The following is a 13,866-nucleotide window of genomic DNA, read 5'->3' on the forward strand; positions in this document are numbered from 1 at the left end:
GCTTGGGCAAATACAATCCAAAGAGACAAAAGTGACTATATGGTGACCATTAATACCGCACAATCTATTTTAGCCAAGACTCTGTATCAGAACCTTTGTTTTCTCACTATGTCCCCACTCTGTGATTCCTGCTGCCGAATGCCATTACATCTGCTCCTTTCTTCTCCTGAATATCTGTCCTCTCGTTATATCTAGCCCATTTTTTTGGTGGAAGCATCACCTCCAACAGCACTAATTTAGCACCGGTCAAGCTAATAAGCCTAGAGAGGTCATGGGCTTCTCTCTGTATCTCATGTCTTGTTGGCTTATCATGCTAGTAATGCCTGTCTCATCAATCAAGACATGAGGCTCAGAGTCTAGAATGGCCAAAAGAATACTGCACTCTTTTTACATATACATGATGCACATTTTTTGGCTCTTCGGTGAAGTAAGTTTCATTCTTACAGCCTTTCTAAGCACTAAAGAGATATAAGTCTGTCACATAAAATATTTTTAGAATAAAAATTTCTTGTCACTGGGAATTACATACACAAAAAAAAATACTGCAAAACTCAGTAAAAAAATCTTCATTCCTCCAGTGTCCAAGGTGTTAATTACTTCTATATATTCAATGTTTTCTGACATCTTCAGAGATTATTATTCATTTAATGTTGCTTCTCAGAATGTACTTACATTAGAAATTTACTTTATCAGAACTGTTTATCACTACATATGACTCTGCTATGAAAAGCACGATAGAAAATAAATTAAAGCAATGACAGGTAACTTGTGGTGCACTATTTGACTGAAATTGTATTAGCAAGACCTATTGAAAATTTCTATTCAATAACAAAAAAAAAATCAGTTGTGTCATTATGATAAATAGTAAGAGTCTTCGGAAAGGTAATGCAGATCGATGTACCTGTAAAATAAAAATTATGCCATATGCTCACATTAATTACTAAACCATAAAAACAGATTGTCATTTTGAAAGTATAATTTCTACACAAGTGATGGAATTCTGTATTTGGCAAACAAGGTATTCAAGCAGACAGAACATAAGGACTGAGGCTCAGTGACTGTTTGATTTGCAATTTAAGTGCTTTTATCATCAATTTAAAAAGAAACAAAACATGTGAGAAAATGTCCCATAGTTTAAAATTACTGCATATATAGCTGGCCTATTTAATTATGACATTTGGACATGTTTTGTATTGCTCTGTAAACTGAGGTGAGAGAGAATAATGCTGAAGAGTCTGCAGCTAATGAAAACATAACACCTTCCATTTGGTGGCATGGTTCACTGCAAAAAAGCAATATATCACTGTACTGAAAATGACCCACAGGAATAGGAAAATGAGCTACTGCTAATTAAAGCATTTATGTAAAAACATGATTACTAATCAAATCTTCATTACCCCACACCCTCACATTCTTTCTTCTTCACTTACACTTCATCCTGTAGTCCTTGAAGTAGCAGTTTTATACTAGTCTTATATGTTGTGGTTTTTTGATACCGGGAAAGGATAAACTTGTGATAATGATAATGTAGAAAAAATACCTAAATAAAAGTGACCATAGGAGAAAAAAACCCGGAACAATCAAATTGCATCTGGCAATTGCAATAGCTAATTGCAAGTCATATTTAAGTTACCAGCAAAATATAATGTCCTTCTCAAGCCGAAATTTTATCTTTCTTGTGACATCTGAAAACCACATTTATTACAAGTAAAAAAAAGTGTTCTTCCATAATGATCAGAAGTTCTCTTAAAGAAAGAAAAAAAATGCCTTTGATTTTAACTAATTAATTGCTCTGAAATTTGCTACACAACCACATCATATAAATTGAATACTGAAAATAAATATTACCCTAGCCAAATATCTGATTAAAACCAACAAAATAGCTTTTGCAAAAATTCTAGGCTAGCATATATTAAGTTTTTTCCAGTGAAGTACCACATAAGAATTTGATTTTTAATTTATATAGTTATAATTATTGCAATATTTGTAGAATGAAGTGAAAAAGTTACAATTTAGGGTATTTGAAATAGGAAAGCATTCTTCTAATCATGTAGGGAAAGATCAACTGAACTTATTATTTTTGTCAAAGAAATAATAAAATCAAAGCAAGCACTGACAATGTAAACAAGACTCTAAATGTAAATTAAAATACTTCAGACAAAAGGCTTGAAGGCAAGTGATTCTCCCACCAAGGGATGATTTTCACTTGTCTCCAGGTGTAACATTATGTGCACTGATGGGCTGATCAACAGAACAGCGCTTCTCCCCAGCTGTAATCAGGAGTGATTGATGGTTGGGACAAAAAAGTTGATTATCATGACAAGTCCACTGATGCAGAGAAAATAGGCTATGCTGGGGAAAGGATAAAACCTGTTCAGAGATTACCTTCTAAAATCTCCTTTCTAAGGAATAAAAAGAAACATTTATGCCCATCAAAAATTGCTAACATATACAAATTCAGTACATTTGCTATGCATCTCTACCAAAAGTTATCTCACCATGATACAATGAAACCTATATAAACACCAAACAGAATAAACCGTTTTATTTTTAAAATCATAGTTTGTGATCACCTCATCAAAAAATTACATATATAAAAGTACCTGTATTATCTACCAGTAGACCATCACCCCAGTTTGAATACATGTTTTGAGTGCATAATCCAGCTTTTAAAGGCCATGGGGGAGTTAGGTGTAAGTGCCATATTGAATTCTTTGCTGAAAAGAAGTCAGTCATCTATAGCCATTTAAAACCTTGAAAGACTTCATTTTTAACTGAGCTTAAAAAAATGCACATGAGAGTGGGTGATACACCCTCAAAAGTATAGTTCAAATATATGCTTTTTTATTCCAATATAAAGCCTTTAAAAGGAGATATTGGGTTGCACTTCCACTCCTTCAGAGGATAAGGGTCCCAGCTGTTAGCTGTGATGTGAGGAAGCAAGTACACAGAATAGTAATATCTCCAGAGACTGTAAAAGACATGAGAGGAGTGATAAAAGAATCAAGGACTGAAATTCAGGCCTAGAGGTTTTGAAGTGGAAATTGTTTATATCAGGGGCAGTTACATGTAGTAGTAATTCTCAAAAAAGCAAGTATTATATTAGCTAGAGAAGGAGGCTACACAGATACAGCTGAAAATAATGTATCACAGGTACCCAGAGAGTGCAAATTTACTGACCACAGAGAAAAGATAAGGTGTCCAGAGTTAGTGTAAGATTATTTGTAAGGATTTAATGGCTGTTGGAAAAGTGTATAATCAACCAAAGCCAAGTAAAAGCACGACTTTACCTTTCGTGCATTTTTAGAAAAAATTAGTGGGGGTGGTTTATGAAAAATACAACTTGCTGTACATTTTCTTCACTCTGTACTCTTTCTGTGAACCAGGTTGGCATATATCCCTATCTGTTTCTCTTCTTCAAGTTCTTATTTATGTCCTTATCAGTGGCTAAGAAAGCAAACCAGAAGGAGTCACTTGTTGGTAACTGAAAGTAGACAGCATTTTGCCATTATTACAGTAAAATCTCTTATCTGCACCTACTATTAATAATCTAGAATCTCAGACTCTCTACTGTATAAATTCTTATTTTTAAAAATAAATATGTAAGGAAGAACACACAGACACAGACACAAGAAAAAAAAAAGCTAGATGAAGATTGCACATGGAGCTTAAAATTTATCTTTGCTTTTAGATGATGACTTGCTTATGAAAAGTGGTTTCTGTAAAGAGTCCCCAGCGCAGTTGTTCATGAATTTCAATTGCTTATTAGAGTTGACTGATTTACTTCCCACATTGACTGAAGAAGCTGACAGGAAAAACTGCCTCAAATACAAGTAAGTATCAACTAGGAAGTGAAAGCAAGAAGTAAGCAAGAAGACAAAAGCAGAGAATTGTCTCCTTGCAGTTTAAAAAGGCAGTCTTTTCCATGAATGGCACAATAGAGAACTAGAAGAGAGACTTCCTTTCCCCTCTTTTATACTGTCTATATTTTCCCTGTCTATACCCCTTCTCTTAAGAATAAAATGGTATTTTTCAATGTACATTTTAAAAATACTAAGTATTGTCTTCTTTCCAATAATTTTAGCCAAAGGTTTCAAAGAAACTCTAGCTAGCCACTACCTGCCCCACTTCAGCATCTGAATTTCATTCTCATGTTTTTTCACGCTCTTCCAAACACAAAATCTTTCTGGCTCTATTGTAACTCAAAGAATGCAGCTACAGGACCATATTCATTAAAACAGCTGGAAACACATATGTAATTTGCCTTAAAGTCATCTTAGTGAGTGACGGATAATCCACATTAAGCATGCTCCTGACACTGAAAGTAGATTTTGGAAATTCTAGGACCTATGAGATCATTTAGGTCTGCATCCCGCCTTCCAGTGTAATGTCTTCTGGTACATTCTTCTATATTAATTTAATCATTTCTGAGAGAAATGAAATTTCTGATAGCAACACACATGGATATGGTCAAACATAGGAGGGAGGTGCTTTCATTTTGACTTTCTCTCTTATTAACTAATATCACCTCTGCCTTTCCTTTGGCTCTTTGTAATTCTGAGATCCATGCCCCAGCAGAACTTATAAGTTGGCACCAAAAGGGCAAATACAGCAACCGTTCACTTCAATGTCAGAAGCAGAAATCTTTTAAACTAATTTGTCTGCATATTCCACAGTCAGAATACTGGTCATTAATCTTTTGCAAATTATAAACAGGACTATCAGAGAGAGCCATTGCCTATTCACATATCCTTACTAGCAAACTCAAGTAATTTAAAAGAAATGTCAAAACTTCTGCACAATGGACATGTTTTGTCAGAATAAGTGAATGCTTTATTAATGAAATAACCTCATAGGATGAACAGATATAGGAAGCAAGTGCTGACAAAGGAAAATTAAAAACCCTTATGTTTTACATAATCTAAGTACTACACAGCAACAGCTGATGATCATCTGAATGCTTTAATCTCTTCAGGATCATGTTCCTTTACTGACTCTGATAGCTGACATAGATATTGGGCATTTCTCCTCAGTCTCTGCTTGTGCAGGGACTAGGTAACTGGAAGCATTAGACTTTCCCTTCTGGATATATAGAATGATTTAGGTTGGAAAAGACGTTTAAGATCCTTGAGTCCTGCTGTTAACCCAGTATTGCCAAGTCCACCACTAAGCCATAAAACTAAGTGCAGTGTCTACCCAACTTTTAAATACCTCCAAGGATGGTCACCCAATCACTTCCCTTGGCTGCCTGTTCCAGAGTTTGATTTAGATGCTCTCTCTTCAAGTATCACTGCTGAATGTGGCTGGAGACTGAATTTTGAGAGGGAGGTGTAAGTCTTATGATGTATCTTGAATATAGTGGACACCAATGCACTCCATTGTCTTCCCACCAGCAACAGTCTGAATAACCAGCTAACATTAAGAATTTGCTTTCTTCAGGTACAGTAACTTAAAACTTTCCTTCTTTCCTACTGCTGCATTCACCTCAGGTAATGCCTTTGTGAGCCTGATACCTCTGGGCTGGTCCATGTTCTGTAACAGTACAGATTTTCTTGACAGAATAGGTTACTTTCATTACAAGAGAGTAGATAGGTGCAAAGGATTAGTGAAGAGTTTGTGTAGAGAGCTCCACAGCTTGCATAAAATTCAGAGATCACTCACAGCAGTTACTGAGCATCACCAAAAATGTTTAGTTTGCAGCCAGTGCTTAAGAGGCAAGGAACTAGTCATATGATTAGAATATCAGTCAGGGGACTCAGTTCAACATCTCCAAAAGTACTCCAAAGCTAAACAAAAAGGTGCTGTGTCATATATGAGTAATTTCTGCTTCTAGGTTGTATAGATTCATAAAAGTACTGTATAGAAAGGGAAAATTATGGGGCAAATATTTTATACAACAAAAGTAAATTGTTTATACTTTCTATTGAACATTTTAGAAAAGCTTTGAAAAACTACAGGTTACGTGAATATTTATTACTACTTTTCAAGAGACTATTCTGGATTTCAGAACTTATAAATAAAGTTACTTGTCTCCTACATAAAAACGTTACTTATAATCAAATTAAGATTATTTTCTTTCAAAATAAAACACATTAAAAAAAATAAAGATGTTTAAATTTCCTAGTAGAGGACAGACCAATCATTGCTCTGTGTGAGGCAAACGGTACAGATTGATTCAAATACCATATAAGCATATCTCTGTAAACTGAAAAATAAGAGATTTGAAATCAGAAGGGTGAAAAGCTAAATAACTTCTAGAAGTTATCTGTACCAGCCTTTCCTGCTTCTTAATGGACTAACATTTTAAAGTTCCCCACTTTTTGCAAAGAGGCCACAGGTCTAACCATCACTGGACAAGAACAAGGAGTTATATCTCTGTTATATCTTCCAAACCACACAAACAGGTGTGCAAGTCAGACAAGCAGGAGGTCATATAATCACACTCTTGGGTCTGGGACAACATTCAACATTTGCTGTCCATCTTCAGGAACAGATGTCTGGTTTGTGAATAGTCTCTGCCAACAAGCATCCCTCAGTTGTTCCTATGTGTCTCCTTCCAGAACTCACTACCAGTATAGCTAGAATTGTTTCTATTGGACCAAGCAGTCCCACAAGAAATTTCTTGAATTAAAGTAATCCGAAGATTATCTATCTATCAAAACCAAGGAACACAAAGATCAGTTGGTCACTGAATTCTTATTAACCTCCTTTCACATATGGAAAACCTGCTATATTTTCCTGGTGTTTTCCACCGGACATCTATCCAGTCCTTTCTGCTTTTTCTGGTTGAGTGAAATTTTTCACATCTTGTCTTACTAGTGGATGTGTTCTAAATTCTGACACTAATACTTTTGTTGAAGAATGATGACCACTGCTATAAATAATTCTTCACCTGAGACATTGTCAATTTCAAATCATAGAATGGTTTGAGTTGGAAGCGACCTTTTAAAGGTCATCCTGGTTCAGTAACCCTGCCGTGAGTAAGGACATCTTCAGCTAGGTCAGGTTTCTCAGAGCCCCATCCAGCCTGACCTAGAATATTTCCAGAGATGGGGCATCCACCTCCTCTCTGGGAAACCCATTCCAGTGTTCTACCACCATCATTTAAAAAACTTTTTTCTTATACCTGATCTAAACTGACTCTCCTTCAGTTTAAAGCCATTATCCCTTGTTCTATCACAGCAGGACCTGTTAAAAAGTTTGTTTCCATCTTTCTTATTGGCCTCCTCTGTAGGCAGTTAAATGCCACCCTGACACCTGATCCCATCAGATCTCGGAAGCTCAGCAGGGTCAGCCCCAGTTAGTACTTGGATGGGAGACCTCCTGGCAATACCAGGGGCTGTAGGTTCTAGTCCTGAGGACTTCACTGTCACTGTCTGAGCTCGCTTGGCTGTGGCAGATGAACCTTAGGAGTTAAAGGGTGGGACCAGTTTTGCGCACTGTGCCTCACCTAAAAAATCCACTTTGCAGGCTCAAAGGACACACCCACATGGATAAGAGCCTTTCCCAAATCTTCATTTGCAAAACTTAGCCATGATGATATTGGCCTCCTCTACTGAAGGGATACAATGAGGACCCTTTTCCTGGCTGAACAACCACAACTGTCTCAGCCTTTCCTCACTGGAGAGGTGTTCAATCCCACTGGTCATGTTGGTGTTCCTTCTCTGGACCCACTACAACAGGTCCATGTCTTTCTTGTACTCAGGACCCCAGAGCTGGATGCAGTACTCCGGGTGGGGTCTCACAAGAGCAAAGCAGAGGAGGAGAATCACCTCCTTCAATCTGCTTGCCATGCTGCTTTTGATGCAGCCCAGTGTAGGTTTGGCTTTCCGGGCTGCAGCAAGTGCATATTATTTGGTCATGTCCATCCTCTCATCCACAAGCACCTCTAGTTCTTCTCAGCAGGGCTGCTCTTGAATATTTGCTATGGAATACTTACCTATTGAGAAATGTCACATTTTGGGGGAAAAATTATCACAGGATTGGATGGTTCTCTTTTTCTTCTTTTTTTTTTCCCATTAGCCATTGTTGATGCATATTTGAATTATGACTCACTATCATTCTTTTTTTTGCCATTAAGACATTTACTCATTTTATTACTTGTACATTTACTTTTCCCAGTCTGAGCACAATAGTTTGTACTTTTATTTGCTGCTTTTGTCAGAATTGCAGACTATTTTCTCCAACTGGTAAAGATAATTTTGGACTGCAATCCTGAATTTACCACCTTCCATCAAATGTCTGCCACTCTCCATTTAGGTGTCATCCAAGGACTTGCTATATGTACACTCAATTCCATCAGGCACAATGCTAATGCAAATTCAGAGTAGCAGTAAGCATGGAACTGACTCTCACAGATCTTGACTTGTTGTGATCTTTTGTTTTGACAGCAAACCACCAGCAAGTACTCTCACTACAGTTCTTCAATCTGTTGTGCAACCAACTTTTAATAATTTCACTTGGACCATATTCCCCTACTTACTTTACAAGACTGTCACATAGGACTGTACAAACCCTTGCTAAAGCCAAAATACATCACATCTATTTATTCCCTATTATCCATTAGGCCAATTATCCTGTCAAAGGAAAAAATAATTAGATTGGTTTGACATGATTTGTTCTCGACAAATTCATGTGGACTATTTCTTATTGCTTTATTATACCCTAGGCGCTTACAAATTGATACTTTGATCATTTGTTCTAGATCTCAAACATAGCCTAAATAAGACATAAGTCCTCTGGTTCTGCTTTTTTTCCCCACAAAAGTTAGAACAATAGTAAAATAATGAAGAACTATATTGCATCATTATTCTCAAAAAATCATTATTGTTTTACTGCAAGAGCACTTTTTGAACCTTGACAACTTCATACAGTTGAACTAGATATTGATTCCCATGATACCTTTATTTTATATATAGAGAAAAAACCAATGTAAAAACAATTAATAAGGACTGATGAGCATTCAGCTCCTGATGGTTAGGGAAATATTACTACTGTTGCTATTTAAGTAAAACAACAATTTCTGGCTAACATAATTGGAAATATTTTTAAAATATATCATAATGGAATTCAAGTCCTGTGAACACATCAGAACACTGCCCAACCTTTCTTTAGAGGTAAACTGGATCATCACTCAGCCATCTGCATTAAATAAGAGGGAAGAAAAAGAGATAATACCTTTGCAAGAATTGACCTTGTTGACAGATACTGATAACTTCATCAAATAATGCAGTCAGAAATGTGGGAAAAGGAAGACCAAATAGACAAGATAGGAAAATTTAGTAAGCACTTCTTTTCCTTCCTTCCTTCCTTCCTTCCTTCCTTCCTTCCTTCCTTCCTTCCTTCCTTCCTTCCTTCCTTCCTTCCTTCCTTCCTTCCTTCCTTCCTTCCTTCCTTCCTTCCTTCCTTCCTTCCTTCCTTCTTTCTTTCTTTCTTTCTTTCTTTCTTTCTTTCTTTCTTTCTTTCTTTCTTTCTTTCTTTCTTTCTTTCTTTCTTTCTTTCTTTCTTTCTTTCTTTCTTTCTTTCTTTCTTTCTTTCTTTCTTTCTTTCTTTCTTTCTCTCTTTCTCTCTTTCTCTCTTTCTTTCTTTCTCTCTCTTCTTTCTTTCTTTCTTTCTTTCTTTCTTTCTTTCTTTCTTTCTTTCTTTCTTTCTTTCTTTCTTTCTTTCTTTCTTTCTTTCTTTCTTTCTCTCTTTCTTTCTTTCTCTCTTTCTTTCTTTCTCTCTTTCTCTCTTTCTCTCTCTCTTTCTCTCTCTCTTTCTCTCTCTCTTTCTTTCTCAAGCCATTAGAAGACAACTTACTCTTATAGCTACCTATAAGCACATGAGTTATCCTACTGAAGTCAGCAACACTTCATTTAGCTGTTCTTCTGAACTGGTACAATACATCTCAGCACTTGCCAGCATCTAAATGGCAACAGAAGAACTTGCACCCAAGCACATACATAAACACTTTGCCCTATATTGGATGCACAATGTGACAGTAAATGTTACTTATAGATTTCTCTAAATAAAAATTAAAAAATTGCTTGAAATGGACCTCATAGAATCTATCTCTGCCATTCAAATATTTTTTTGCAGCATGGAGAGGCTTTGGTTATTTTCTCATTCCTCTCTTCCCTTTTACAAGAAGATTTATTTTAAAAAGAAATACTGAACACACAACTGTCATGAAGATTTATAGATAACTCATTTACAAAGAAGCTAAATGATCTGAGACTATTGTACTGCCTTTTCTCTTTTTTTAAAATGTAATTGTGATACCATGTAACCACAAAAAAAGCCTTGCTGCTCCTAAAGAAATCTGTATTAAAAGGAAGAAAATTCTGTATTCTCTATAGAAATGAAAAATCTCACAGACCAGTTTTATTGTAAACATTTTCATAATATTGTTGTGCAGCAGATAAATGGAATTTCTATTCATTACTCTCTGATAAATCCTATCTCCAGCATCTAAAAATAGAGACATATTGGTAGAAGAGACATAAAGCCTACATTTCTAGACAGAAAAGTTATTTATTGTTGTTATGGATTTAAGTCATGTTCAACAAAATATGATGAAAATGAAAGGTAGGAATACTGAGTAAATGAAAACTTTTTCATTATAATAGGAGAAAAAATTACAATGTATGTGCTTGCCATTCATATAGTAGAGTTATCAAAAAATGATAGCAAAAAGCTCTTTTTCTTCAAAGCCATCTTTCCTTTGAGTCTCAATATTAAATCTTTAGTTAAGTACATTTTGGCTTCAAACACTGCCAAACATTTCGGAATTACCTAAGCAATGGAGGAAAAAGCTCTGCCTATTCCCCACATTCTTAACCTGCAGTGGAACTCTGACCACATATTAATTCTTGAAAAATCTCAGCACAGCACTTTGTGATTTTCAGCAGTAGTAACTTTAAGCATTGGAATGAGAAGAGAGCATCATAAAGATATCCACAAATCTCTTCGGTGTGGAAGGGAGAAGGAGGAGAGATATCATCCCAGGTAATCAATGGACAGATTTTGGACCATAATCTCTCCATCAGTAAGCAACACTGGGGTTGCTTTAAAAATAAGGTGAATATTAAAAGCGGAAAGTGAAATAAACTCATCAAGAAGGTCTCACCATTCCATAAAGTTAATATTGATCTACTTTGAGAGAGGAGAGCATTAAAACAACCTTTTTCTGAACAATCTCAGCAATTTGGAATTCAGGCCTCTAGCATCTGAAGGTGTGAAGGGGCAGCTAAATACCTGCTTAACAGCTTGTCTTCCAAGAGATTTCTGTGAACAGCTTAAATTAATAGATTTCTTTTGAAACCAGGTTTTGGGGCAACATGGATGGCTCTGAAAATGTCCACTGCTTCTTCCCCTCTCTTCTTTGGCATCTTTTCTCTGAGCATCAGAAAAAGAACACTATGGAGCATAGCAGTCCTCTGAGTAAAGAATATCAGTATGCACTGATATCTTGTTTGTGTCTGTGTAGAAGCATTTTTATTTCAGACATTTTATTCTGGAAATGCCTAGTGCCTGTCAGCTGGAAAATGTTCCACTCCACATATCAATCCAAGCTATGTAACTGCTAATGACTAAGCCATTTTAATGATCTGTTCACCCTCTCTTTTGTCTGTATCTTTTTGCAGACTTTCAAATGGTATATCCTCTTTTAAAGGAAGTGTTTCACTCTGGTATGTTACACTGAAGTGTTTGATATATCTTGCAGCTATGTACTGTGTATGACTCAGTGTGACATGCTTTTTCCGAAGAAAAAGCTGACAATTGTGAGTGATAATTTGGGCTACTCAGTCAGTGAGATCCACTGCAGCCCAGAAGTCTCCATCATCCCTTCCTCATGAATGACTCAGTATCCACAGTCCTGATTCTGGTCCTTGGCTTCTAAACGGGAAAGCCTAGTTTGACTCCTTTATTTCTATCTGTGAGGGCCATGACAGCTTCAGAGAGTGTCTTATTCTTCTAAGCCCCACTCTGAAAATTATGTCAATGTTATAAGAGGAAGGTGTCCATTCAGTAGATGAACTAGAATCAGTCTGGAAATTGTGACTGGGGTCGTGTTAAAATTATTTTTAGAGGAATAAAAAGCTGAAGGGAATGAAAAGACTTACATTACTCTCACTCCCAGGTGGAAAATCCTTAAAATTAGGCTTCAAGGTTCAATTTAAGTTTATGACAAGCTCATAGCTTTGCTAAAAAAACCCGAATAAACTAAAAATAGTACAAACTGTACATAAATAGCTGCCAACAAAGAAGCAGAAGCACACAAGAATTATTTCAATTCTTCCTATGACTGGCGTGAGGAAGGAACCTCATGAACACTTTGGGTTTGATGTCACTCTAAATTTAAACATTTTTATTCTGACAGAAGTAACGTCCATATTTAAATTAGTAAAACAGGTAGTGAATAAAAGACAGGGGAAGATTAGTTTCTACCATCAATGCCTATGTCAAGAAACTTTCTCAAGAGACTAGAATAGCAGAAAGAAATATATTGTACTATGTCAAGTTTTGTCTGTACACACAGTGATCATAAGAAGGAAACAGAAGAGTTAAAGTCTAAGAGGCTTTTCTGTACCACAACAGGTGTGACTTGGCATGAAACACCACAGCACTGCTTCCTTGAGTAATTATGGAGACAGGTTTCCCCTGCATATTAGGGATCATCTCCAGTTCCGCTTGCTCTGTTTCATCGCTGCAGGAGTGAGAGGATGTAAGGTAGGAGCCAACTGAAGGTAGGTAGCTACTGGTAGAAAAATTAGGATCCAGTAAATATATCAGTCTTATTAGCAGTAATGGATCAGTCAATTTTTCCTATTTACATTCTGTGCAGCATAACTGAAGTTGATGAGCTTGCAGGGATACATTGGCAGGGAAAATCTGGCTGGGTGTATAAACACTGCCAGGCAATTGTGTTTATTTGAAATATCCTACAGTCTTTTCATCTGCTGAGCGACAAACTGAATTCACAGTGTTTCATTTAGGTTCAATTATGGCACATCTTAGAAGATAAGTACATATTTCTAATCTGATACAAAATGATCAACTTACATCAGAATTAAATCTCAGCTGGCAAATGTTGCATGATATGATTTGCTTTCTTCGATGAGGAAGAGGAACCCCAAATGTATGATTTATTACAGCTTTTTGAATTGGGTCCATCTGTAAAGAGAGAAGAAGAAAAATAAAAGCATTTGCTGTTCCACTGTGTGCTATATTATCTATAATCTCAAAACAGATTCTGCATCATGCTATACTACGCACTGCACTACAGAAAAATATTATTTTTTTCTTTGAAAATGAATAGTTCTTCATGCAGTTTTGCAAAGAGGCAATACAAAAAGAAATAGAGAAGTGTCATTAGTTCTCTTGAAGCAGATATCCTTATTTCAATTTTATATGCACCAATGACCCTTTACTGAAGAAAGGTAAAAGCTGTAAATACTGAAGAAGTTTACCTATCAAAACACCAATTTATGATTTTTATATCATAGAAAAGCTAGCTTAATAAATGCAACAAGAGCATTTTAAATAAAATTACTAACAAAAATATTAATGGAAATTATAAGGAATGTTGTATACAAATAATTCCAGAATAGCACACAATAGCTCGGTATTATGAAAAAAAATAATTTCCCATGAACTAACAAATTAATCTCTTCCTTGAAACTACATCAACACAACGTACTAAAAGTCCAAATTTTCTGAAGATTTTTTTCACCATTGTTTAGAGGAAACTACTTCAAATAAATTCTGCTTTAAGTGTAAATTTGAATTTTCATGAAAAAAGTTATTCTGAGCTAATTTCTACCAGAACACTGATCTAGTAGTGTTTGTAAGTCAGGCTTCCCATGAAAAGATTTACCATTTTGG

General features: G+C 35.9%; 1 protein-coding gene across 3 annotated transcripts in view; it reads right to left on the reverse strand.

The window, feature by feature from the left end:
* The window catches only part of ZNF385D (zinc finger protein 385D), a 407,938-nt gene that overhangs the window by 81,468 nt on the left and 312,604 nt on the right, over nt 1–13,866 (reverse strand). For all 3 annotated transcript variants that reach the window (XM_071561076.1, XM_071561077.1, XM_071561078.1), the window contains one exon: nt 13,045–13,155. In XM_071561076.1, coding sequence (XP_071417177.1) covers nt 13,045–13,155 — 111 coding nt within the window. The remainder of the gene's footprint in view (nt 1–13,044; nt 13,156–13,866) is intronic.

The sequence above is a fragment of the Pithys albifrons genome, chromosome 7 (assembly GCF_047495875.1).
Source record: "Pithys albifrons albifrons isolate INPA30051 chromosome 7, PitAlb_v1, whole genome shotgun sequence".
Lineage (NCBI taxonomy): Eukaryota > Metazoa > Chordata > Aves > Passeriformes > Thamnophilidae > Pithys > Pithys albifrons.